Source organism: Amborella trichopoda, chromosome 3 (genome assembly GCF_054954075.1).
Source record: "Amborella trichopoda isolate Santa Cruz 75 chromosome 3, AtrichopodaSantaCruz75HAP2 v2.0, whole genome shotgun sequence".
Lineage (NCBI taxonomy): Eukaryota > Viridiplantae > Streptophyta > Magnoliopsida > Amborellales > Amborellaceae > Amborella > Amborella trichopoda.
In genome coordinates this window covers 35,342,698-35,368,092 of record NC_142338.1, presented here as the reverse complement: position 1 = coordinate 35,368,092, position 25,395 = coordinate 35,342,698, and the positions used below count along the sequence as shown (strand labels likewise).

The following is a 25,395-nucleotide window of genomic DNA, read 5'->3' as shown; positions in this document are numbered from 1 at the left end:
TTCTCTTTGAATAATATGGATTACAAAAAAAAAAAAACAAATTTTCAAAAAAATCGATCATGGATTAAAAAAAAAATCACAAATTTTCAAAAAATTCTATCATGGATTACAAAAAAAAATTCGATCATGGATTAAACAAAAAAAATCACAAATTTTCAAAAAATTCAATCATGGATTACATAAAATTCGATCATGGATTACAAAAAATAACAAACAAAAAAAAACAAAAAATTCCATCGTGGATTACAAAAAAAGAAAAAAATAGTTCGATCATGGATTACAAAAAATTCAATCATGAATTACAAAAAACTCTATCATGGGTTACAAAAAAAGCAAAAAACAAAAAATTCAATCATGGATTACAAAAAAAAAAACAAACATTTCGATCATGAATTACAAAAAAAAAACAAACATTTCGATCATGTATTACAAAACATTTGATCATGGATTACAAAAAATTCTATCATGGGTTACAAAAAAAAAAAAAAAACCAAAAAAATCAATCATGGATTACAAGAAAAGAAAACAAACATTTCGATCATGGATTACAAAAAATTTTATTATGGGTTACAAAAAACCAAAAAATTCGATCATGGATTACAAAAAAACAAAAACAATTCGATCATGGATTACAAAAAAATCGATCAAGTATTACAAAAAAATCTATCATGGATTACAAACAAACAAAAAAAAAAAAAAAAATCCGTATGGAATCGCCGATTCACTGTTCGGACTCGCCGATTCCGTACAGTGAATCGGCGATTCACTGTACAGAATCGTCCGGTTCTCTCTAGAACCGGACGATTTCCGATTTTTTAGGCGATCCGGTCCCTTTTCACGATTTCCGAGTCGACTCGGCGTTTTTTAAAACGCTGGATCCAAGTGAACCTTTCTTACGATTAATGTCTCTGTGTCAATTAAAACCTTTCGTTAAACTTTTCCTAACTACCAATCCAATCTAACGGCTGAATCGATACCCGGCTTCTAAATGGCAACTCAGTATTCCAATAAAAAAAAAATGCCTGGTTGTACTAGTACCTAAGCGGATGGGGACGCGCAGGACCTGGGTGGCTCATACTAAAAAGCAAGGGATATATAGCTGTCGAATTATTCTAAGGTCCGATTTTTTGCAAAAAACTGAAAAAAACATATGGTTACATATTTTAACCATAATTTCATACATTTCAAATTAAAAAATCATACTTTGAAGTTTCTACTTCAAAACATTAGGCATTAGACCATTATCCATAGTGCATACCATAATCCACACCCCATACAACTCATAGTCCCCTTCTCGATTTGTACTCATAGTCCCCTTGAAGAATCCATGTAACATAGAAGGGGATCAGTGTGATTGACCCTAAACTTTTGATCGATTACTACTACTACTAGAGCCTTCATACTCTTGAAGCTTCTCACTCGTGTAACTTCTCAATTTCTAAGCCTTCTTACTTTTTGCAGTTTCTCACAGCCATGTTTTCATCCGTGGAAATCAGAATACAGAACTTGGGGCCAAATGCCTAAGCTCAGTTCATAAAACAGGAAGAAAGAGAGAAATGAATACAAGTACACATTCAACATTTCATGATTACGTAATGTTTGGCATGCTTCTCAGGCTTATTTCCAATTGCAATAACCATGCCAACAATTGCAATGTTCTGTTCTGGTATTATATAGACCAGGATGTGTGGCTGGCAACAAGGATACAAAGAAGACCAAAGCCCCAACCATAAAAGCCATTCTTGTCGCTGATAAAAAAAGCAAATTTAAACTGTCAATAAAATTTGCATAACTTTTACCAAGGAAAAAGAAAAACAGAATAAAAGAATCCAGTACCAGTAATTTTTTCACTATTTCTTAACTATCAACAATAAAATAGTACCAAAATGTTTGGTAGTGCCCTGCCCTATAATATGCCAAGTAAATGAAAAGTGTATCATGATAACAACTAAGGGAGATAGAGGGTAGCCTTGTGGTGAGAGGGTTTGGCATTCAAGCATGTTTTTCTCCATTTTTTTGGGTAAGTAAGTGGGGATTTGGGCCCCTAACTTTTTTCTCCATTTTTTGGGTAAGTCAGTGGGGATTTGGGCCCCTAACTTTTGGTGAGAACAGAGTCTAAGACTTCATCATGGGGCTAAATGGTACTACTGCCAAGGCCTCAGCACATCGTCGGCATGCTTTTCTCCATTGTAATGGCATAAGTAACAATTCTCTTTTAATATTTATTCAATAATCAATAAGTGTTTTACTAAATTATAAAATACAACCAGAAAATATGGGAACCTAAGAACTAAGGAGCAGTAAGCATGCATCATAAATCTATGATAATCATCTGAATATGCCTCATAACTCTTAGAGTAGATTGAATATACAACCTGCTCTTTTCATAGTACGATACCAAAATATATTGTAAATTATAAAGAAAGGAAAAAGGAAAAATTTCAACAAATGGCTGTGAAGATGACAAAAGCAAAGCGGAGGCAAGCTTTAGGAGTGAAGAGTGAGCAAGCTCCTAGGAAAATTTTCACTCAAGTTGTGGCAACTGCTAGACTGAATTAATCACTAATTATGTTATTCCACTACATGATAACCTTATCTGTCAGTTCTCTTCCAAGAAAACTGACTGCAGCTAAAAGGAGTAGAAATACATTCAAAAGAAGGCATATATATATATTTGGACACTTTTATACCCTCTTTTTGTACATGAAAATTTTTTTTTAATAAGGGTATTTTTGGTCATTAGGAGAGTGTGACGTCCACATAGAGCACACTAGTGACATTTAATGGTCCATGTTGGTGTCACACCCCATGGGGATGACATTACACTCTTCTAATGACCAAAAAATACCCTTATTAAAAAATTCTCCATGTACAAAACAAAGGTATAAAAGTGTCAAAAATTGTTGAGTACAATGATAAATTACTCTATAGTGTGAGCACACTAATATAACATATATATATATATATATATATATATATATATATATATATATATATATATATATATATTATTTTTTTCCTAAGGAAGAAAGAAGGCATAATTTTTCCATAAAACATATGCAAGTCCCTAGATAAAATCCAACAATCCGAAGGGTAGAATTTCCATCTAGTCAAGAATCGTGTCCTTGGCTTGAAACAAAAGAACTCTATGAGGTTAAAAGTTCAAAAACCTACATATATTTTTACTGTGTGATGCAGGACATTTCAATATCAAATTCCCATGGATATAAAACAAAGAGAACCTATGTTACACAGACACAGACACAGGCATGCGTGTCTATATATGACAAAGATACATGTATCAAAAATATGAGCCCCAAAAAGTAACATTTAGACGCGACACGTCCATACAATCTACAAGTATCCACAAATGCGTACATTTATATAAAGAATTATTTTTTAACTGTTTCTATATATACATATATTAAAATCTGTGTAGTTCACATCTGCATTTACATAGACAACAATTCATGTTATACAAAAATAGTAAAGCATCCAAAAAATAAACATATTTAAATTAATAATCCAAGTTGAGACAATGACAAATTCTATACTTTGTACGACAAAAGTATTACAAGCTTTAAATTCTAACGAATACTAGTATAACTCTTTCTATGCAAGAGTACTACAAGATATAAATAATATCAAAATATTAGTACAAGCTTTCAAAATTAGGAAGCAACCGGCGAGCCCTTTCCTCCTTTTCTCTAGTTGGTCTTTGCTTTCTCGAACAATCGACAAAGGCTTTTTGTACACAGATGTATGGAGTCAATCAATGTCTGGGCTTTCTCCCTATTCTACCGAGAGGCCACGGGAGTCAACACTGTCTCATCCTCATCCTCTTTTCAAGTCATGCTACGCCGTCCCCTCAGCCTAGGATTGATTGCTGGCACCTGAAGCACGGGTTGTCTAACAAGGCATGGGACCTATAGATTCATTGTATGTTGTGCAAAAGTTTCCTTCCTACATGCGCGCTTCAAAAGGAGGCACACACCGTAACAATTCGCCGCAATAGCTGCCTTTGGCTCTACTGTAACTGATTCATCGGGTAATGAGACAATGGAATGATTCCTACACCTATGGGCTCAGGTTCCTTCCTCCCCTAAAGCTATCTTGATTCGGACTAGTTGGATGCCTTCAGCCCAATTCTCAAGACTTTTTCCCTCATACAGTGGCGTGGTTCCAAAATGACACGCTATTCCGTCTCATCCTTTCCCCTAGGAAGAGAAAAAGGAGGAGGGGGCCGACGAAAGGAAGACTCGAACCAAAGTCAACTGCGGATAAGGCAAGGTGCTATTAATGGCAATCTTACATGGCACAAAGAATAACGAGAACGGATAAGAGAAAAGTTGAAGATAGATGAATATCCAGTGGTTCATAACTTGGAGAGGGAGAAACCAATGGTCCACAGGGCTTGGAGAGATAAACCAGTGATTCATGGCTTGTAAAGAGATAAACTAATTAAGAGGGAGAAACCCTAGAAAGTTTCATAGCAGTTGAAATAAATCGCATTTTTTATTTATAATAATAATGGCTTATAGAAACCCTAATTTAAAAAATAAATATAATTTTAAATTTTTTACTCTAAACTACTTATTTATTTCTAAAATGCTTGTTACTTTTAAAATGAAATACTCTTCAATGAAAAACGAAGTTTTTAAAAACAGAAATGTCACTTTCAAAAAAAGAAATATCCAAAAAATGGACATCGTAATAGACACTTAATACATGTGTCATATGTGTGTCTAAGAGTGTCGACATGTGCGTCAGTGTTTGCCAAGTGTCAACACATGGTCAGATCCCAATATACATGTGTCTATGTTTCATAGAAGAGAACATTCCAAAGATGTCTATGTTTCATAGAAGAGAACATTCCAAAGATTTCAAAAACTTAACCGCCACAAATGTTTTAGCATGTATGCCTTTAGACATAAATATTGGCCCAGTGTTTGAAAACCTAGAAAAGCTAGAAAAGCGGGGCAGATTGGCCATCTAGAAATCTGGTCCGCACCAATGGATCAGCCAGTTCGGGCTGATCCAACCTTATAAAACTTTCAAAAAATGCCAATATTTCTTAAAAACCTAGTTTCTTAGGTTTCACAAAAAGAATGGGGGTATTATATTATGGTTTATCATTATGTTACTGAAAATACGTAAATAATAAAAACTTGTTTCATGTCTGGATGTCATCAATTTATATTTCTCTCTTTGTTACTATATTTCTCAAGTACATTGAACATGCGACTTTTTTTTTGGAGGTTGATCTATAGCTTCAAGAGGTTACATCCCCAAACTTGATGTCTTAAAAATACTCCTAGGTTGGCTTTTATACAAGAGAGCGTATAAGAAATATGCTTCCGAGATTTTATTTCTCTCTCTCAAAAGAATTGCATGTAAACATATCTCTTAGGTAAGGAATATAACATTCATTGGGTTCAAACAAACCCCTTGTTTTCTCACTCTAGACTTTCATACAAACATCTCTCTCTAGGAAAAAGATAACATGCGATGGGTTGACAAAGAAATAAGTCCACACGGAATCAATGGAAGTCGAAAGACTCTTGATAACAATGGAAAACCAAATGCAACAAACCTTTCGCCTGGTTGATCCACAAACTCAAATTCAAAACCAATTATTCCTCTTGAAAGTGCTATAAAATAGGGCCAAATTTTTTTTGCATATTAATGTGTGAACCATCTCCATCACCAAATGCCCACTATGGCATCAGTGATGATTTACATCTTAGAAAACCTCATCTAGCTGTTATTAGTCCCACAAGGGATGTTTGAAAGTTTATGGGAAGGAAAGCCCTATGGGTCATGGGTGGTAGGCAGTCCATGTACGCCTAGGCTTGTGGCTATTCAATTGCGCAGAATATGCAGGCCACTCCGCGGTCAATCAAAAAATAATAAAATCAAAAAAATCAAATCAAATCAAAAAATAAATAAATAAAAAGTGTGGGTCTATACCAAATTATTGAGTTTGTGTCAAAAACCTCATATTGACACCGACACGCATATTGACACTCATTTGACACGTATACGGCACCTCTATTAAGTCTCCACTACCATGTCCCTTGTTTAAACACGTTTTCTTTTTAAAAAGTGACATTTTTTTTTAAAAAACTTCATTATTCATTGAAAAGTGTTTTATTTTAAAAATAAAAGTATTTTAGAATAAAATAAGTAGTTTAGAATAAAAATTAAAAACATTTTTATTAGTTAAATTAAGGTTTCCATAAGTCATTGTTACTATAAATAAATAAATAATATGATTTATGCCAACAACCATGAAACTTTCTAGGGTTTCTCCCTTCCCAATTAATTTCTCCCTTTGCAAGCCGTGAACCACTAGTTTCTTCCTCTTTAAGCCCTACGGACTACTGGTTTCTCCCTCTCCAAGTTGTGCACCACTAGATATTCATCTCTCTTCTTCAACTTTTCTCTCTTTCATTATCTTTGTGCCTTGTGACATGTTAGATCTTTATTGTTCCATCTTTTTTGCCATTAGTAGCATGAATTGTATAGTACCTTGCTTTTCCTAGCAATTGACTTTTTCTAGTTTTGAAATCTTGTACTAATATTTGATATTCTTTAAATTTTATAATATTCTTGTCATAGAAAGTGTTGTATTAGTATTTGGTAGAATTTACAGCTTGTAGTACTTTGGTCATACAAAGTCTAGAACTTGTTCTTGTCTCAACTTGGACTTCGGGGTTCACATTTCTGACACTCGTATTTGTGTGATAAATAGACACGCATGCCCATGTTTAGGTAACATAGCTCATACACAATCAGCATAACATTGGAAAAAATGTACAGTTCTTTACCAGTGTAAAGGTACATTTTCTCGTGAAAAAATAATATTTTACACTAAGCCATTGAAATTTTTGCAAGCACTACACATCTCTTTTTTTCTTTATATATATGAATGTTAACTTAGAGCTTAGTGAGAAAGGAACTTTAAACATCACGTTGTGGCACATATCTACTTAGAGCCCATTCTCTTGCAAGCGCTAAACACAGGATTACAAATATTTGCTGAGTTCCAAAAATTATGGCCAGATGCCAATTAGCGAACTAGTCCACCTGCGGATTTGCCTTACATTTTGAAAACAGCTATAGTCAATTATATCCAAGTCTCCTCCAAGACGGAACCAAATCTCCTAGGAAGTGCCAGAACTTGATCCTTTCTCTAATGTGGCAAATGAGTTTTGATGGGATCTGGTGCAAGGGAGCCTGTATAACAACACCCATTCTATCACATTTAGGATTCCCCTAGATGACTAGGCCAAAGGGCAATGTCTCCAAGAAAGGGGGAAACAAGAAGAAAATAGAATCCCACAATTCTTCTCCTTCCACTAATACCAAAATGCTACATCATCACATACACCCATCCCCTAAAAAGAAATGTACTAACTGCTAATGAAAAAATTCAAGTTTGCAGCCATCCAAGGACTTCCCTTGACAACCCAAAAACACACCAAAGCTACAATTACTAAAATGGCATGATTACCTCGTAGAATCATCTTCTCTATCCAATCTTTGAATGGTCTCCATGCCACTTAAGACCACCATTTACAGGGCCAAAAACAAAGTCCGGATTCTTGAGGTGGTTGGAAACTGGTGCTTAATCAGAGTGAACAAGATGCCTTCCAATTAAAAATGGTTCAGCTCTTACTGCTGCATTTTAGACATAAGGTGTTCAACAAGTATATGGCGTGTCAATGGAACAATTGCTAACTAAGAGCCTCGACCAAAATGTGAGCTTTCTTGATATAGAGATGGAGTTGGAGTTACTTTTTGCTCCAAATGAGGATATTTTACTTACATGCATCCCTCCATTAATCCGATTGTGTTCTTTTCCTTTGGAGAAAGGTGACGATATCATTAATAAATGAGAAAATACAATAACATAAGAGAGCAGAAAGTATAATGAAAATTCACGAATGGAGATAATAAGACATTTTCCAATCAAAGTAAAATAGAGCTAAGGTTATCTCACTAACCCGATCATGTCACTTTTTAAGTTTCATTTCTTTTTTAAGTGGGAACCTAAAATGAGTCGCAGGACTCAGAGGTGTCCTAGACAAATGTTGAATGTGTGTGTATGTTATTTGCATGTGTGAGACACAGACTCAAATTCAGAACATTGAAATGCAAGAGAAATATCAAATAATCATATGGCGCCCTAGAATAACCTTATGAATAAAAACGTCCAAATAACCATAAATAAAGAGCAAACATGTAAACTTCTAGCAATACCAGCGACACCTAGAATGACATTCTTTATTTAGAAGTGAGAGCGAACTGGATAATCAAAAACAGATATGGCTATTTTTATCCTTAGCCACTTAGTACTTGTAGTAAAATAAGTGGTTGAGTAAGTGCAAGAAAAACTTGTTTCTGAAGAAAGGTGATATGGTTTTCTTGATAAATGAAAATCCATATCACAATAAGAGAATTAAGTTCTATTGGAACCATTAAAGGAATATAATTAGACTTGCGTTACCTTTTCCTCTAGTAGATGAGATCAATGGCAATCCCATCACATTACAGAATACATGAGCTGCAATTGGTGCAGCTAGATGTCCTGCACATAAATTACAAAGAGGCCAGAAGCAACAAAGCAGTGACATCATAATCACCAGATCATTCACCTCTTTACATGTGGAAGAAATATATTCTACAAACCTTTCAGCTAAGACAATTACTAAAAGTCGATTATGAAAACATAATTACTACCCATACTCATAATTCGAAATTTTGGCCGCCCGGCGGCATAGGTGGCACGTAGGCAAGCTACCTAGGAGCACCTAGGCAATGCCCTGTGACAAAGTGGTCAAGGGTGGAAATATGCTATCGGCCGGGAGCATTTTGGAAATTTTTCCCCCCTAAAATGGGGGAAAAGGCATTGAGGAGACATTCTAATACCCAAAAACCATCCCTTGTGTGCCTACTAGAGAGAGAAAAACTGTCAAAAAGATTGGGATTTGAGATTTTTGGAAGATCAAAAAAATTTCAACTTTTTCAACTTCTTGTGAAAACAAAAGAAATACTTTGAGAAAGTTTTTGGAGCTTGGAGTGGTCGCATATGAAGACTTTTGGAGACTAAAGATAATCAGCTTGGGCGGATATAAGTTTCATTTTGAAATGGTTAGTGCATTACAATATTTTAATTAGAATTTATATTTGTTTTGGTATAACATATTATGATTTGAATCATTTGATATTCTTTTACTTTTTTCTTTGCTTTTATAATATTTTTACATGTTTGTAGTTGAAGCTCGAAATGTTCCTATATTGAATTCGTTTTGAAAAGCTTAATGCAATAAAAGATTTAAATTAGGTTTGATTTTTTTTGGGGAGGTATAATGTGTGGTGTTTTGATATTTTGTTGTTTTTTTGTTTTTTTCTTTTTGATATTTTCACATTTTATTTTTTTGTTTTCTTTTTTATATTTTTTGACATTGTACATGTTTTTTTCTTGATATTTCTACAAGAAACAACCCTAGACACTGCTTAGGCAACCAGGCCCCCAAACCACCTAGGTGGCCACATCTGACTTTTTGAACATTGCCCATATTTAGTTCCAAATAATTCATCAGCCCCTTCACAACAGTAATATGATAACTCAAAGACATGCATCTACACACCCATGCGTTCCCATATCTATATCAACAAAATGTAAGAAAGAAAATTCAGTGCTCAGTTTCACAAACCTGTTCGAATGAAGAGAAAAGATGCGTAGTAACCGAAGATTACAGTATAACCTAGCTGGAGCCCTGTCAAAAAAATAATAAAAGCAAACTAAACCTTAGCTCTGTACGATGAATTAAGATGAACAAAAGAAACCCCAAGGAAATCATACCAAACTATACAAAGTTACAAACCCTAAGGAAATGTAAGATTCTCATAAACTTATAATTTTACAGAGCATCATTTGGATCTCAGTTATAAACTCCGGACTTTCCCATGTGAACTCCGCTCAGGAACCTATACAATCTCATGGTTTTTCACTAGACTTGCTCAAGTCAGTAAATTTTATATCCAACTTTTAACAAACTCGGAATTGGACCTACCTAAGTCCTGAACTGCATCGGTGGTTTAAAAATAAAGCTCCAAAAAATGATCATGAACAAAAACTCCTATGTACTCTATCCATGCAATAACGGATCAAATCTCAAATGATGTTATGAAGCAGAGACAAGGTGCGTTCATCAAACCCCTCCTGAAAAGTGCTTATCACTCACAAATGATACCAGCACTACCTTTGAGGAAATTTGAGGAGGAATGTCTGTTATAAGCTTGGATTATTGATATCATAAACAAAGGAATACAAACTCATTTCTGATTAGGAAAAGCTCCGATTTCCTCATCATCATCATTTTAGCCTTTTCCCAATTAATTGAGGTCGGCAACATGAATCCTGGTTATCCATTCTGCTCTATTAAAGGCCACATCCTCAGTAAGGCCATAAGTCCCCATATCTTTTCGGATTACTTCCAACCATGTCCTTTTGGGTCTATCCCTTGCCCTTTTCAGTCATTCCACTTGAACTAATTCGCACCTCCAAAGGTGTTGTACTTGGCCGGCGCAGCGCATGGCCAACCGTCATAAGTCTACACTCTCATTTTATCGCCTATTGGTGCTATGCCGAAATTCTCTCGAATAGATTCATTGTGAATTCTATCCCTTCTTGTCTTGCTACTCATCCATCTCAATATCCCCATCTCTGCTATACTTATTTTATGGGTACATTATTTTTTGTCTACGCAACATTCCGTCTCATAGAGCAAAGCTGGTCTCACCGTTGTCCTATAAAATTTGCCCTTTGGCCTCTTGGTATGCGGCGATCACATAAAGTTCCAGTTGCACATCTGGACTTTGCCCACCCAGCTCTAATTCTATGTGCAACATCTTTCTTGATCTCTCTATTTTCCTGGATTATCGAAAGTGAGCCTTTTTTGTACTTCCTGACTGTCAATCTTAACTATTTCCTCATTCATACTCTTATTATTATTAAATTTGCACTCCATATACTCTCTCCTACTCCGATTAATTTTAAAACCTTAGGATTCTAGAGCATCCCTCAAAAGTTCTAACTTTGTGTTGATGCGGTTTACAGTCTCATCAATCAAAATTATGTCATCTACGAACAACATGCACCAAGTTACCTCCTAGTTAAGTTGTCCATGACAGACAAAGAGGTACGGCCTCAATGCTGACCTATTATCATTAAAACTCACTCGTCTCTCCACTAGTTCGTACACTAGTTACCACCCCATCGTACATATCTCTCACCAAGTCGATGTAGTATCTAGAGACACTTTTCTCTTCCAACACCCGCTAAATCAAATCTCGAGGTCCTCTATCATAAGCTTTCTCTAGATCAATAAAAACCATGTGGAGGTCTTTTCCCTTTGTCCTAAACTTCTCAATCAGTTGCCTAAGTAGGAAAATAGCCTCAGTTGTTGACCTTCCTGATATAAATGAAAAAATTGGGATGGCACCGAAGTTTTGCATTCACTTTTTTTTTTTTTGGTTGATTTGCCCAATATATGATCTCTTCTAGGGTGGAAGCATGGCAGTGTGCTTGGTTATTGATCTACATTCCATTTCCATCATTGAGAAATTATTTTCTAAAAGCTCTTTCACACAGTTTCGATAACTCACCAAGTTTTTTGAAGTTTACTGTTTGACACAGTGAATCGACTCAGTGTTAGTAGAGAACGAGGCCGAGTTTGAGTTTTTAAACACTAATGAGAACAGATCAAATGACTTCAAGAGAATTTGAAGGGTTTTACATACGCTCTCATTGAAGAATTTGCTGGAGGAAACTTTCAAAGAGAGTTCTTACACTTCACTATAGAATTTAAATATTATTGTTCTTCCAACCAGTGTTTGAAAATACGGTGCCTCGATCCGGAATCAGGCGATCTGAATCAAGTATCGTCCAAACCGTCCTGGATCCGGTGAAAAAATGGGATTCGGCCATTTTTATGTAGGGAATCGCTTGATGACATCATAAATTGATCAAAACTCGAACACATCAACGGTTTATACCAGTTCTGACATCATGAAACCGGACTGCATGAGGATGGGTTACTCCTAAAAAATTTTATAACACAAACGGTACATTGTGTCCCACCACCAGGTGCCATCACGTGGGGCCACACCACTCAACCCCAACCACCTGTACAATTCAAGTGTATATCTTTTAAGCGAGTTGTGAGCCCGTGTATACATATGATAGCTCAACAAATTTTCAATGTGGGACAAGTCCATTTCTTCACCGTGCATCGCATCTCCATCTCTCTCCCTCACACCCCAAATCCTTCATGAAAATATCCTCTTATGGCATCACTGCAAGAGCAAAAGACACGAATAGCTTTCATTGTCTGTTTTTAACCCCTCCACACCTTTTTTATGAATTTTATTAACTTGCACGTAACAAATCCATGGTTGGGTGCTCAAGACTCTAAATTATTAATTGATAATGATATTACAGTATTTATTAATATATTTATATTACAAATTAAAAAATATATTATTTTTTATTATAGTTGTAAATTAGATTTTTTAAGTTAGACAAATCTAAAATTTATTCTTATTTATATACTAAAATAATTATAAAATATAGACCAATAATTTCAATTTTAAAACATAATATTATAGTTAGTTAGGTTGTGATAATTTTGGATAAGTAAAGAGAATTAATAAACGTTTGATACTTTGATGTGATACTGATTTCACTTGATATGATAGGGAATCATTTATAATATTTTTAAATTATTTTGATGCAATATTAAAATATTATATTATCAATAATTATACAAACTCCCATACAGGAAAACAACGCCTTAGTATTCACCTATTTTTACAAAGTAATAGGAGAACATAATGCACCACTCCTAAATTCTTTTAGAAACTAAAAGAATACTATTTTTAGAAATTTATGGTGATTTTTTGAAAATATTTGGGGACAAAAATTGCTGATTCGACCGATTCTCCAAATCGTTCCATCGATTCACCGATCCGACTCGAGTATGAATGTGACCGATTCGCGTCACTGATCCACTTTTTTAAACATTGCTTCCAACTAAGTCTGCGAGCCAATGAATAGTAATAGAAAGCCCCATTGGTCAGTCTAAAACTTGAAAGGAGAATGGAATCAGCAATCAGCACAGAGAAAGCAAAGTAGCAAGACCAAATAAATCATCCTCCTATCAAGATGTAAGTGGAGAGAAAAATGGTGCTTCATTCATGCATGCAGTAATGATTCCAAACATATTCCTTTGGCAGAAAACAATTTTGTGAACATAAACAAATAATATCAGCCTTATAAGGTTGTCTTCCGAGACATAGTTCTATGACAAGGAACCAAAAAAAAACAAAAATTCAGATGAGGAACTCCAAGATGGCTCTAGTTTTTAACAGCTATACATGTCAGTCAATAGATTTGTTTTTAGGGCAAATGTTATTCGGTAGATGAACAAATGCACTTACAGCACAATTAATCTTTGAACACAAGAAAATATCTTATAGAGCTATCAACAATAAGCATCACTTCAGTTAAGGAACTACCAGAGAAAGATAAAGTTCAAAGAAGTAATACTGATAAACAGAAGAAAGAATCTCAGAAGTGACACAGCAGAGAAATATACCAACAGACATAACAGCTCTTGAAAAGCTGATCCTTTGGTCATAGTATAGCTCCAACAAATGATTCACGTGTGCTGCAAACAACAAAAAATAATATGATAACTGAGATCCTTTAGGCACGTATATCCGAGGCCTCAAGAATACAAGAGAACCACCAAAATACGTGCCCATAAATTATTTAACTATAGAAAAATCGCAAAGATGAACATGTTGATGTAATGCAGAAGATTTATTTCTCAATTCCAATGCCTTCTATCTGATGCAATATCCATTTTAACACACACACAAGCATCAAGGCCATGGCAGAGCCCAAAAGAATATACAAATCGCAAAGATGAACATGTTGATTTAACGAGGAAGATTTATTTCTTAATTCCGCATGTGGTGCGCACGCACGCACACACACACACGCAAAGAGGGAGGGAGAGAGAGAGTGTGTGAGAGAGAGAGAACCAGATCTCATTCAAGTAAAAGGAAAAAGAACTAAATAAAGGTGCAGGTCTTACATACTAACAAGTATACTCATACATCTGGAGAGGCCATTGGCTTGGTGGGAGGCATATCATTTGATGGACGTCAAGGGTTCGGGCCCTTGAAGTTTGTCCTAAGAAATCAAACAAGCAAACCTTGCCTTTTTCTTTTTCTTTTTTTCTTTTCTTTTTTTCTTTTTTCTTGGAAGAGGTCCGCTAATGCACCTCTCATGAATTAATGAGCCAAAATATTGAGCAAAGCATGTAATCTTTAGACAGACTCACAAACAAAGGGTACTTCCTGGTGTTGGTTTTCCTCGCCTCTCATTGATAGATAAGAAAATTAGTATATGTTTATTATGTTTATAATGCATATGACATCAATGTTACTTTTATTATGCCGCAGTCAAGGGTAAATTACATGTCGTTTAGTCTTAATAGGACCCTATTCTAACAGAGGGCTTAGGATAGGTGACCTAGAGAGAAAGAGAGTTTAGGGTGAGGCATTCTGAAAAGTTTAAGGCATAGATTTTCCTTTTTAAATCTAAGTTCCGATAAAGATATAGGGGAGAGATTGTGGGAAAGAATTTCCCAAGAAAGATAGAGAGTTTGTTTAGATGAATAGAGTAAATTTTAGATAAAAGATACAAGGGAGATACTATATGGTATAATTCCTTTTAGAGATAGGAATTTAATTGGGATAGAGGAGGAGAAAATGATAAGATCAAAATGTAATTCTTAGGGGGAGAGAGAGAGAGGCATGTACAGAAAAAGATTTTGGGGGAGAGAAAGAGAGAGAGAGTTTATGAGTCAAATAAAGAGTCAATACATCAACCTCTTTCCTATCTTACACATCTTTTATTGTTCTTTTATTTTTATTTTTTATAATTAGTTTTATGCAACTTAGTACATATTATCTTTTAGAGTTCTCTTCATCGCTTTGTTTATAGATTTTGTTTTCTTATTGACAAATTTTTATACTAACCCCATGTTGGACATAGCATTCTTTTCCGTTTATTGAAGCTTGACAAGCTGTACATCCACCCAAAAAGGTATGTTGACATAATTTTACTTTTTATTTACTTTTAACTTCTTCTTCCAATTGTTGAAGCAAATTTAGAGCGAGCAAAGGTCAAAGAGAAATCAAGAATTGTTATATTTTAAAATACACCTTACATTGTTTTATGATGGTTGGATTTATAGTCCTTTTGCTTGTGCTTATGTAGTCACTTTTTGAGCTAACAGAAAAACTCATCTTTTATTGATTTTGTTTTCATGGCCCTCTGATGGATTAACTTGAGATCTCATGAATTCTATTAATCGTTGTCCTCTTATATTTATTTGCTGATTATTGTATTTGTTGATCATGAACTTTGGAGGGATGACCTAGAATCCAAAGGTTTTAAAATTAGCCGGATTAAGACATTGTATATGGAATGTAAGTTTAGCATTAATTAGAATAGAGACAAGGAAGTAGTTAAGATTGACGGCCAGGAAGTACAAAAAAGACCGCACTCTCAACATCTTGGGTGGATAATCAAGGAAAATGGAGAGATTGAGGAAGATGTCGCACACAGAATTAGAGCTGAGTGGGCGAAGTGGAGATGGGGTATGGCCTTTAATAGAGCAAAATGGAGGAACAAGATTTGTGTAGCCGACCCCAATTAATTGAGAAAAGGTTATGATGATGATGGTGATGATGATTCTATATTTTCTTTTGATCACACATGTATTCGACTAATGATTTTAGGAATGTCCTACCTTTTCCAATAGGATTTTCCATCAATAATAGCTCATGTACCTCATGGTCGTTTTAATTCTTGTATCTGTATAGAAAGTTATTTTATCAAAGAGAAAATGGTTTTGTTGTATCATATGATATCAAATTAAACTTGGGAAAGATCCTTAACTTCACTTCATTATTTTTGCTTGATAAAATATGATGTTTTAATGATAGAGTTTCTTATTTGTAACGAAATGTATTAATAAATAAGTAAAAAAGTACAAAAAAGGGAGGACCACTGCATGATATTAGCTTAATACCCAAAACTGAACATCTGACCAGCATGCCTCAAGTTTGGGACAACATCCACCATCGAATTCATGTTCACATGTTTGCCACTATTAACACTAAATCTTGCAAAAAATACATGATTTCGCTAAACACATATCATTTACAAGAGTCATCTGCTCATGCATACGATTAATGAAAAAGTCATGGCAAATCACATCAAACATAGGAAGCATCACAGGTGAACTCAATGCCTGAAGATGAAAAAAACTTATACAGTAATCATAGAAAAAAACTTCACAATCTCTACAAAGAGGGTAACTGGAAAATTTAGCAAAGTTTCCTTTAGCATATTAGAAACGACAAATTACCCAAGCTGAAAAAAATCGGGCTCAAAAATACAATGGTGTATTTACTGAATCCTCCGCAAAGAAGCAAGGGTATCATACATGCTCGGAAAACCAACTCCTCGGTAAGCGGTGCCTGTACATGGGATTATCCAAATCCTTAATCTCATGATAATGTAACATATATGGTTCCATCTTCTCACAAGACAAAAGGTAATATTTGCAAGGACATAGAGCAGACATATGCACACAAACTCTCCCTCCTTTTTGTTTTTGGCGGGGGATGTATACATTAAGTCAAAAATCATTATGGAAAGCATATGATTGATGGGGTTATCATTTATTGCATACACAAGAAAGAAGGAAAGGTCTTGTATTGCTCCCTCTGTCGTACATAAACAAAAAAAACAATCATAACTTCTATATGCTATTACAAGATCGTGCAGAACTCTTATGGGTGGCGGCCATGAAGAAGTCTAATTAATTGCTGAAACATATAAAATAGATCACATATAATATGAAAGAAAGATACATACCAACCACTGCACTTCAGAAATTGCTTTTACAATAAAAATTATTGCTTTCAATACAGTAAAAATCGGTGATGAACAATCACGAAATATGGGTGATAGTCTTTTATGCCTCAATAACAATGGCCAAGATATATATTACTAAGTATGGTAGTCATATATTCTCGTATACCAATTGAAAACTAGTTCCTGACCATGTGTTCTCCCCAGTGGTTCAAAAAACAGATCGGTGGCCCAGATCGGGCACCTCAAAACCCCATCCGGATCGGTGAATCGACGATCCGGATCGGGAATTAGTCGGATTAAGCCTTACAAAAAATCCAAAAAAATTATTAAAATTCATTATAAATGTTGTTTTTTAGGAATCCAATAAGAAATCGGGGTACTAAATTAATTATTAACTTTCATTTTTTTCATCAATATACGAATATTGAGATGTTCTTTTCCTGTATGAACTTATTTTAACCATTAAATTACATCACACAAAATAAAAATCATGGAATTACAAAGGATGAAGTATATAATCATACATGGACTACAATAAAGAATGATTTTTTGACAAAAACCTTTTAGTTTTATTTGACAAAAACCTTTTATTTTTTTACAAGAAATGTTTGTCGTATTACATTTTTTTTTTTAGCAAGAACCCTCTTTTTTTTTGACAAAAAATACTTGTTGTATTACTTTTTCTTTTTTTTTTTTAATAAGAACTTTTTTTTTTTTTTGACAAGAACTTTTTTTTTTTTTGACAAGAAAAAGAAATTTGACAAGAAAAGGAATTGATAAGAACCTTTCATTTTATTTTATTTTTACAAGAAAATTTTTATTTTTTTTATAAAAAAAAAAATTTGACAAAAAGCAAAATTGTTAAGAACATTTCATTTTTTCTTTTTACAAGAAACCTTTTATATTTTTTACCCTAAAAATAAATAAATCTACAATAGTATAGAATTTAGAAACGTAAATTTGTAATTATATTATTATAAAATTAAAAAAATAAATAACTATCATACTTGCATTGTGGTTTGGGCTAATGTTATTTTTTTCCTTAAAATGTCCTATAGAGCAGGAATTTTTTTTAATGGTCAATAAACTAGTATTAATATTATTTTTTGTTGTTCTAATATCCTATGAATTAGTACAATTTTTTTCTTTTTAATCTCTATTAACCAATAACCTAATGCCTGATATCTAATAAAAGGTTAGTTTTTATAAAAAAAGCTCAATTTAATTTTGATAATGGACTTTATTAATGTAAGGGGGCAATAGACAACAAACATTTGCCCCATCGAAAAGATGAGGGAGCACTTTGCAATATAAAAGACATGGCTTTAAATGGGTTATCATGCATGATGCCTAAGACCACGGGGGTAGGGGACACTTGCAGATGCCAAGGGGGGTACACTCGCAAAGAAAGGCTGCCAAGGGGGGTGCTTGTATGCTATAACGGTTGGGTACCGTGCACAAAGGCGTATTTTTTCAATAAAAAGAGGCGTACAAGCGAGGTGTACCAGCTATTTTTCAATGAAAAGTCACCCATTTGAAAAGTCTATAACGGTTGGGTACCGTGCACAAAGGCAGATTTTTTCAATAAAAAAAGGCATACAAGCGAGGTGTACCAGCTATTTTTCAATAAAAAAGTCACCCATTTGAAAAGTCTATAACGGTTGGGTACCGTGCACAAAGGCGGATTTTTTTAATAAAAAGAAGCGTACAAGCGAGGTGTACCAACTATTTTTCAATAAAAAAGTCACCCATTTGAAAAGTCAAAAGAACATTGGAACCGCCCGGATCCCCCGGATCCTGTTTGGAGCGGTATCACCGATATCCGATCCAGATCGCCCGATTCCGGATCCGATCGGTGATTTTTAAAACACTGGTTCTCCCGCAATTCATTTATTTAAATATACATTTACAAATCAAAAAAATAACAAAAATCCTTGAATTTTGAATAAATCCATGATTTACTCATTTACACATACCACCACCATATAAATCAATGACAGTATGGAGAATAAATACAAAGGGAAAATTTTACTGACCACCACATAATTACGCCACGCCAACACATTGGAAGTGAGAGAACTAATCCTCTCAAGAAACCCATGAGAGAAACCACTGGTCAACGAATCACCTTCCCCATTGGATTCCTCTTGCTTCCTTGCAGTCAATAGAAACAAGAGTTTCGATACAAAACACCCAGAATATAGAAGAGAAGTCAACAAAAGAGGAAAGACCACAGCCTGCCACTGTAATAGATAAAAGCAGTTGGCATGAGCAACCTCTCTCTCACTCAGACATAAAAGCGATTAGCAGATGGAATAAGCAACCTCTCTCTCCCTTGCTCCCCTCCCTCCCTCACTCCCTCCCTCCCTGAATAACAAATGGTGACAATTACTAATTTCATCCAATTCCTTCATACAGAGTGCAAGTGTGACAAAAATGCTACAACAACATATTGAAATCATACCAAATGGTCGTGTCGAATGCCATATACGCGAAAGATTGACGATGCATTCCAAGATCTTTTCATCTGTCAATTTGGATAAAGAATATGAAATTGATCCGTCGACTTGGTTTCTGACAAACGAGTTACAGTTAAAAACAAATAGTCATGAACAAACAGTGTATGAACTGCCAAAGAGTCTAGCTTAACCATGACAATTAGTTGGCGTCAAGACGAACACGTCAAGAATAAAAACTCCATCATAGAACGATGGGAAATTTATCAAATCACACCCAAAATATTCACTATTTAACATTTCAGTCATTTCCTTCGTCCTACTTTCAAAAGGCCCATCAAGGCACACATCAATTAGACATCATAAGGGATCACATTTGATGGAAGGGTATTTCCTAGTCCTCCACCAAAAGCAAAATGCTTTTAAGGAAATGCACCAATGTGAGGTATGGGTGTTTACACATATGGTATATACCAATATCTCAATCTAAACACCCTACAAGATAATGCTATAATAAAACCAATATTTTACAAGAGATTTAGTAAGATACTGGTGTGTGAAAACACCAATATCTTATGGAGAGCCTTCTTTGCGGACATATTGGTGATTGGCCTACCCAATATCTTGTGAAACTTTGACATACCTAAGATACTTGAAGTATGGAACTCAAACTACCAATATCTGACAAGGTGACTAGTGAGATTTCGGTATTTCAAAATGCTAATATCATGGTGGTTTACTTAGTGAGATATTAGTGTTCAAAATATTAATATACATAGGTGGTTTCCTGGAAAGCACTTCCATTTTGATGGAGGGCCAAAATTTGAAAACTGTCGATCCAACAATATCTAATGCACCAAGCCATTATGGAGGTATGCTTTGAGGGATTTATGAAATTAGGACAAAAATATGAGTGAAATGTTCAATATTGCTCCTCGTCAAGGCAGTTTCGTAAATCAACTTAGGATGATCTTTGCCCCTTGTTTGTGTGCAAATGAGATGAATATGCCTTTTTTAAAAACGCAGGTTGTCAACCATTGAATTTTCACAAGCTACATTAAAATTCTTTTTGAGGTTTTCAGTAGTTTGGTTGCCTTTAAACAGCTGACCACCAATAATCATCTTGACTTTCTAGCAACACCACCATCAATACCACTCTAACACCAACACTAACGTCCACCCTCTTCTCAGAGCAAAACCACCACTACATTTGGTCCAAAGAACCAACTATATTTGGCCCACCCAACAACGCACATCAATTTTGGCTGTCTAGATTAAATCCACGATCATGTTTCACTAGGCTCCAAGTTTTCTCTCTCTTCAAGATGTAAGACTAATTTCAGATAATCCATGTTCATTGACTTCTCAACGATCTCCTTCTATCCTCCCTCAAACCCCAATTCTAGCATAACCCACAAGCATCAAAGACTAGAAGAAAAAGATGAGAGAGAAGGAAGAGAAGAAAGAGAAAGAAGTGGGTCAGCAATTTGGAGTCATTCTTAAGAGGAATATCTTTGTTGAAGCACATGGTCATAACATATATAGGAGAGAGAGTAGTAACAAAAAGAGCAGTTTGGTGAAGAGGGCTTTCTATAGGGGACTCCATGACAAATATGTTTTCCGAGTATTGAAATGGGGATAAAGGAATACAGGTTTAAAGAAAGAATGGATTTGGGGTTTGGAGTTGGGAACTGGGGAATGAGGGTTAAGAGAGATATGGTTTTGGAATTTTAAGTTTTGAACCAAGGAAGATCGGTTTGAAGAGAGAATTTTTTTGGAGGAAGGTTATGAAGGTTTTCTTGTAGAGATTGAAAAACCTGAAGTGGGGTTTTAAGGAGAGAATGTTTCTTGCTTATGAAGATGTTAAGGTTCTTAGAGCTCTGAGTTCTATGAACATGAAGGTAAGACAGAGTAAGAGAGAGTGAGAATGAGTTGATTTTTTAAAGGGTTGGATGTGTTGAGCTCTCGAGTGCTTACAGATGAACGAGTTTGCAAACCATGAAACGATAGCTCACTTTCCTACCTCTTTTTCTCTCACTTGCAACGTCACTCATCCCTTGGTGCTAGAGAACTCGAGTCACTCAACACACCCAACCCCTCAAAAACACATCTCTCTTTCCCAAACCTCTCTCTCTCTCTCTCTCTTTGAAGCTTGAAGAAGCAAAAGCTCAGAGAGCCCAAGATCAACCTCTTCATCACCAAGAAAACTTCCCTCTGTAAACCCCTCTTTGATCTTTCAATATCTGCAATAAAGTCTTCCCAAATCTCCTAATGAAAATCTCTTTCCAAACCCATCTTCTCTAATTACATCTTCAAAATTTCAAACCTCTCTCTAAGCCATGATTCCCCAAGGCCCACCTCCAAACTCTTGATCCATTCTCTGTCTAACCTGTAGTCCTTGACCCCCATCTTGAAACTAAAAAATCCATACTGGTCATGGATTCTATGATATGTCTTGACAACATATGAGAGAAGAAGCCCTCTTCACCAAACAATTTTTCTCTCACCACTCTCCCCGTAATCTGCTATGACTATGCGCCTCTTAACAATGAACCCATATTGTTGACCCACTTATCCATGTCTCTCTTGTTCTCCTCCTCTCTCATCTTTCTCTTCTAGTTTTTAATGCTTATTGGTCATGGTAGAATTGGGGCTTGAGAGAAGATAGAAGGAAAGATGTGAGAAATCAATCAACGTAGATTTGGTAGTTTGCATATGAGAGCAGCCACACATCTTGAAAAGAGAGGAAAACTTGGAACCCCATTACAAATGGTGGCGTACTTAGTCAGGGTGACCAAATTTGGGGCAGGTTTTAGTAAAGGTGGACAAATTTCGTGGTAGTTTTTGTTTTTTTGGTAAATTTAGCAGGAGAGGCTGAAGTTAGTGGTTGATTTAGATTTTAAAGTGGTACTTTTGGGGGTTAAGCATGGTAGTACTTCATCTTGGCAGAGATTTCTGATGGCGATGAGTTGTTTTGCCAGTTATTGGCGACCAGAGAATTTTCAACTGTGTAGAAGTACCCCAAACCACAAAACGATTCAAATGAGTTTTGTAAAAATCCAGGATCTGAAAATTCATTTTTATTTGCAGCTAAACAAAGGGCAATCATATAAATAAAATTTTATAATATTTGCAGTAACTCTATATTGGAAGAAAAAAACAAAAAGGCAAAATGATGATTTCCAGGCATGGACATCATCCTTACGATGCTGATTTTCACATTCTTTCTGGATTTTTGGTAGAATTCCATCAATTCCTTCTCTTTTTTTTAATGAATTCCATCAATTAAAAACTGAACACCCCGTTCTGCATTATATCTTGCTCAAATTTTATAAATTATGCAGAAATTCCAGCAAAATTTCATCATAGAGACATGACATCAAACAACAGTGTGCAATACAATATGAAAACATAAAACCCAAAACCCTAACCATATAAAAATTAAATACACCATTAAATCAAAGCATCGCACACAACCAAACCAGATTCAAAATTAAAAGAGGACTAAGGGTTTACAGGGAGGAGGAAGACACAGGCGACAAGTGAAGCAGCCGTTGAAATGGAAGCACATGCAAACCTCCTGATCATGTAGGTCTCTAAAGAGAGAGGAGGAGGCAATCGAAGTATAAAGGTCGGAGCATAGAGTACCAAAACGTAAGAGAGAGCCATTGCCATGCAAGCCACTACTGCAATCCCACTTGAAATGGATCCCTGATCCATTGTATCAGGATTCAGTGGTAGAGAATCCTCCATTATCGTGGGATGGAGAGAAAGAAGGAACTTAGGACCATGGAGCTCAGATATTAGGGTTTCAAATTTTCATGACGAGATTAGGAGACCGGAATTCTTTGCTCTGTGACGGTGAGTGAGAAGCTATATTTTAGTTATTTCTGCCTGAGCTTTTGCCTAATTTTTGTTGCTCCGGGGAAGCTGTATCCGGATAATCTGCTAAGAAATGATATTATTTTAAAGGTCCGTTCAACGGCAAACGAGCACCAGTGGTCTAGTGGTGGAATAGTAACCTGCTACGGTACAGACCCGGGAGAGTTACCAGGAGTCATGGTGTCCCAATTTTGGGCGGGCTTCAAAATTAAAAATTTGCTAAAAGGTTTTTTGTTTTTATTTTTTTGTTTTTTTTTTTTAAAAAAAAAAGAGGGGTGTTTGTGTTAGAGATTTTTTTTATGGGAGGGCTTTCTATGTGACCTTTTTGTTTTATTTTTTTAAAAAGAGGGGTGTTTGTGTTAGGGATTTTTTTTATGGGAGGGCTTTCTATGTGGCCCCACCCACATGTATGATATATGTGACCCCTAGTCTTAACCATCATATATGAATAGATAATTGAGATGGCTTGAGTCATAATATCACAAGCTAGTACTAAACTATCAGATCTTGATCAGCCAATAGTGTTTAATTTTTTTTTATTAGACAAATAATTTTGAAGCAAAATTTGGAGGATGGATAGATCTACAAGCGTACACATGATAAAAATATAAAAAAAATATTTCTAATGATAAAAATTACCATAATACACTTAAAAATTGTAGGGGCATTTTGGTCACTTACTTTTACATAAAATACTTGTTATTTTTTTCAAGTTCGCCCTAATTTTCTGGTGGGACGCTCAAAATTTCATAAACAACATGTTTTGTGGAAAGAAAAAAATGAAAAACAAAATAGTGTTTTGACATAACATTCTGGTATGAACAATCATAACTGTTCAATTCATATTGAATGGCTAACAAATGGGGCCACATATAACTTTGATGTTGTTAGGTCACATAAAAACATTTCTCTTTTATTATTGGATGCGCTTTCCATAAGGCTATAGCCCAACTCATTGACGTAGGGCTTCAGCCATCTCCAGCCCTTCATTTCGTAAAATGTACGGCCCCTCGTTTCTTTCTGTCCCCACAATTTTTGGGATACGGTAATACCATACGAGAGTTACCAGAAGTCATGGTGTCCCAACTCTGTGAGGGCTTTGAAATTAAAAATTTGCTAAAAAGCTTTTTGTTTTTTTGTTTTTTTGTTTTTTTTCTTAAAAAAGAAGGGCATTTGTGTTAGGGATTTTTATTATGGGGGCGCTTTCTATGAGACCCGACCCACATGTATGGTATATGTGGCCCCTTGTCTCAACCATCAGATCTGAATAGATGACTGAGATGGCTTTAGTCATAATGTCACAAGCTATTACTAAACTATCAAATCTTGATCAAACAGCTAATAGTGTTTTATTTTTTAGTCTACAAATAATTTTGAAACAAAATTTGGAGCATGGATAGATCTACAAGCATGCACATGATAAAAATATTTAAAAATATATTTTTGATGATAAAAATTACCAAAATGTAGGGCCATTTTTATCATTTACTTTTACATAAAATATTTGTTTTATTTTTTCTCATGTTTGCCCTAATTTTTTGATAGGACGCTCAAAATTTCATAAACAAAATGTTTGATGGAAAAAAAATGAAAAACAAAACAATGATTGACATAACATTGTGGTATGAACAATCGTAACTGCTCAATTCAGATTGAATGGCTAACAAATGGGGTCGCATATAACTTTGATGTTGTTAGAGTCACATAAAACATTTCTCTTTTATTATTGGATGCGCTTTCTATACGGTTATAGCCCAACTCATTGACGTAGGGCTTCAGCCATCTTTACCATCAATTTATTTGAACAGTGAAGATTCTGCATATTTCCAACAATAAAAACTAGGACTATGGATTCTTGGTCATGTGTGTTTTCTTAACCCTCTCAAACGGTTTTCTCAAATTGTTAATGAAATGATGCTTGTTACAGTTGGCATTTGCTGAATTTTTGCTTACTCCATGTCCCATTCTTAGCAATTGACTACTCCTAAACTTTTTATCTGTTGTAGTTGCCATTATTTCTCTCTCTTT

The 25,395-nt window shown here is 35.1% G+C and overlaps 1 protein-coding gene across 22 annotated transcripts; it reads right to left on the bottom strand.

Annotated features, from left to right (window-relative positions):
• Positions 1–1,161: 1,161 nt before the first annotated feature.
• Positions 1,162–23,393, bottom strand: FACE2 (farnesylated protein-converting enzyme 2). Of its 22 annotated transcripts, XR_016052445.1 has the most exons (10): positions 23,002–23,393; positions 19,494–19,556; positions 19,066–19,272; positions 16,518–16,629; positions 13,668–13,739; positions 9,723–9,785; positions 8,513–8,593; positions 7,832–7,866; positions 7,517–7,683; positions 1,162–1,748 (listed from the first exon to the last, which is right to left on the bottom strand). XR_016052445.1 is itself a non-coding variant. In XM_088862456.1 (8 exons), the coding sequence occupies exons 2-8, from the start codon at positions 19,554–19,556 to the stop codon at positions 1,618–1,620; spliced, it is 729 nt and encodes a 242-aa protein (XP_088718582.1). In that variant the 5' UTR covers positions 19,557–19,603; positions 23,002–23,393; the 3' UTR covers positions 1,162–1,617. The 22 variants fall into 22 exon arrangements, 21 of the variants coding, with proteins under 21 accessions (XP_088718582.1, XP_088718587.1, XP_011623431.1 ...); XM_088862456.1 differs by lacking the exons at positions 7,517–7,683; positions 7,832–7,866 and having other exon boundaries at positions 19,494–19,603; XM_088862461.1 differs by lacking the exons at positions 7,517–7,683; positions 7,832–7,866 and having other exon boundaries at positions 19,066–19,179; positions 19,494–19,603.
• Between the last annotated feature and the right edge of the window lie 2,002 nt (positions 23,394–25,395).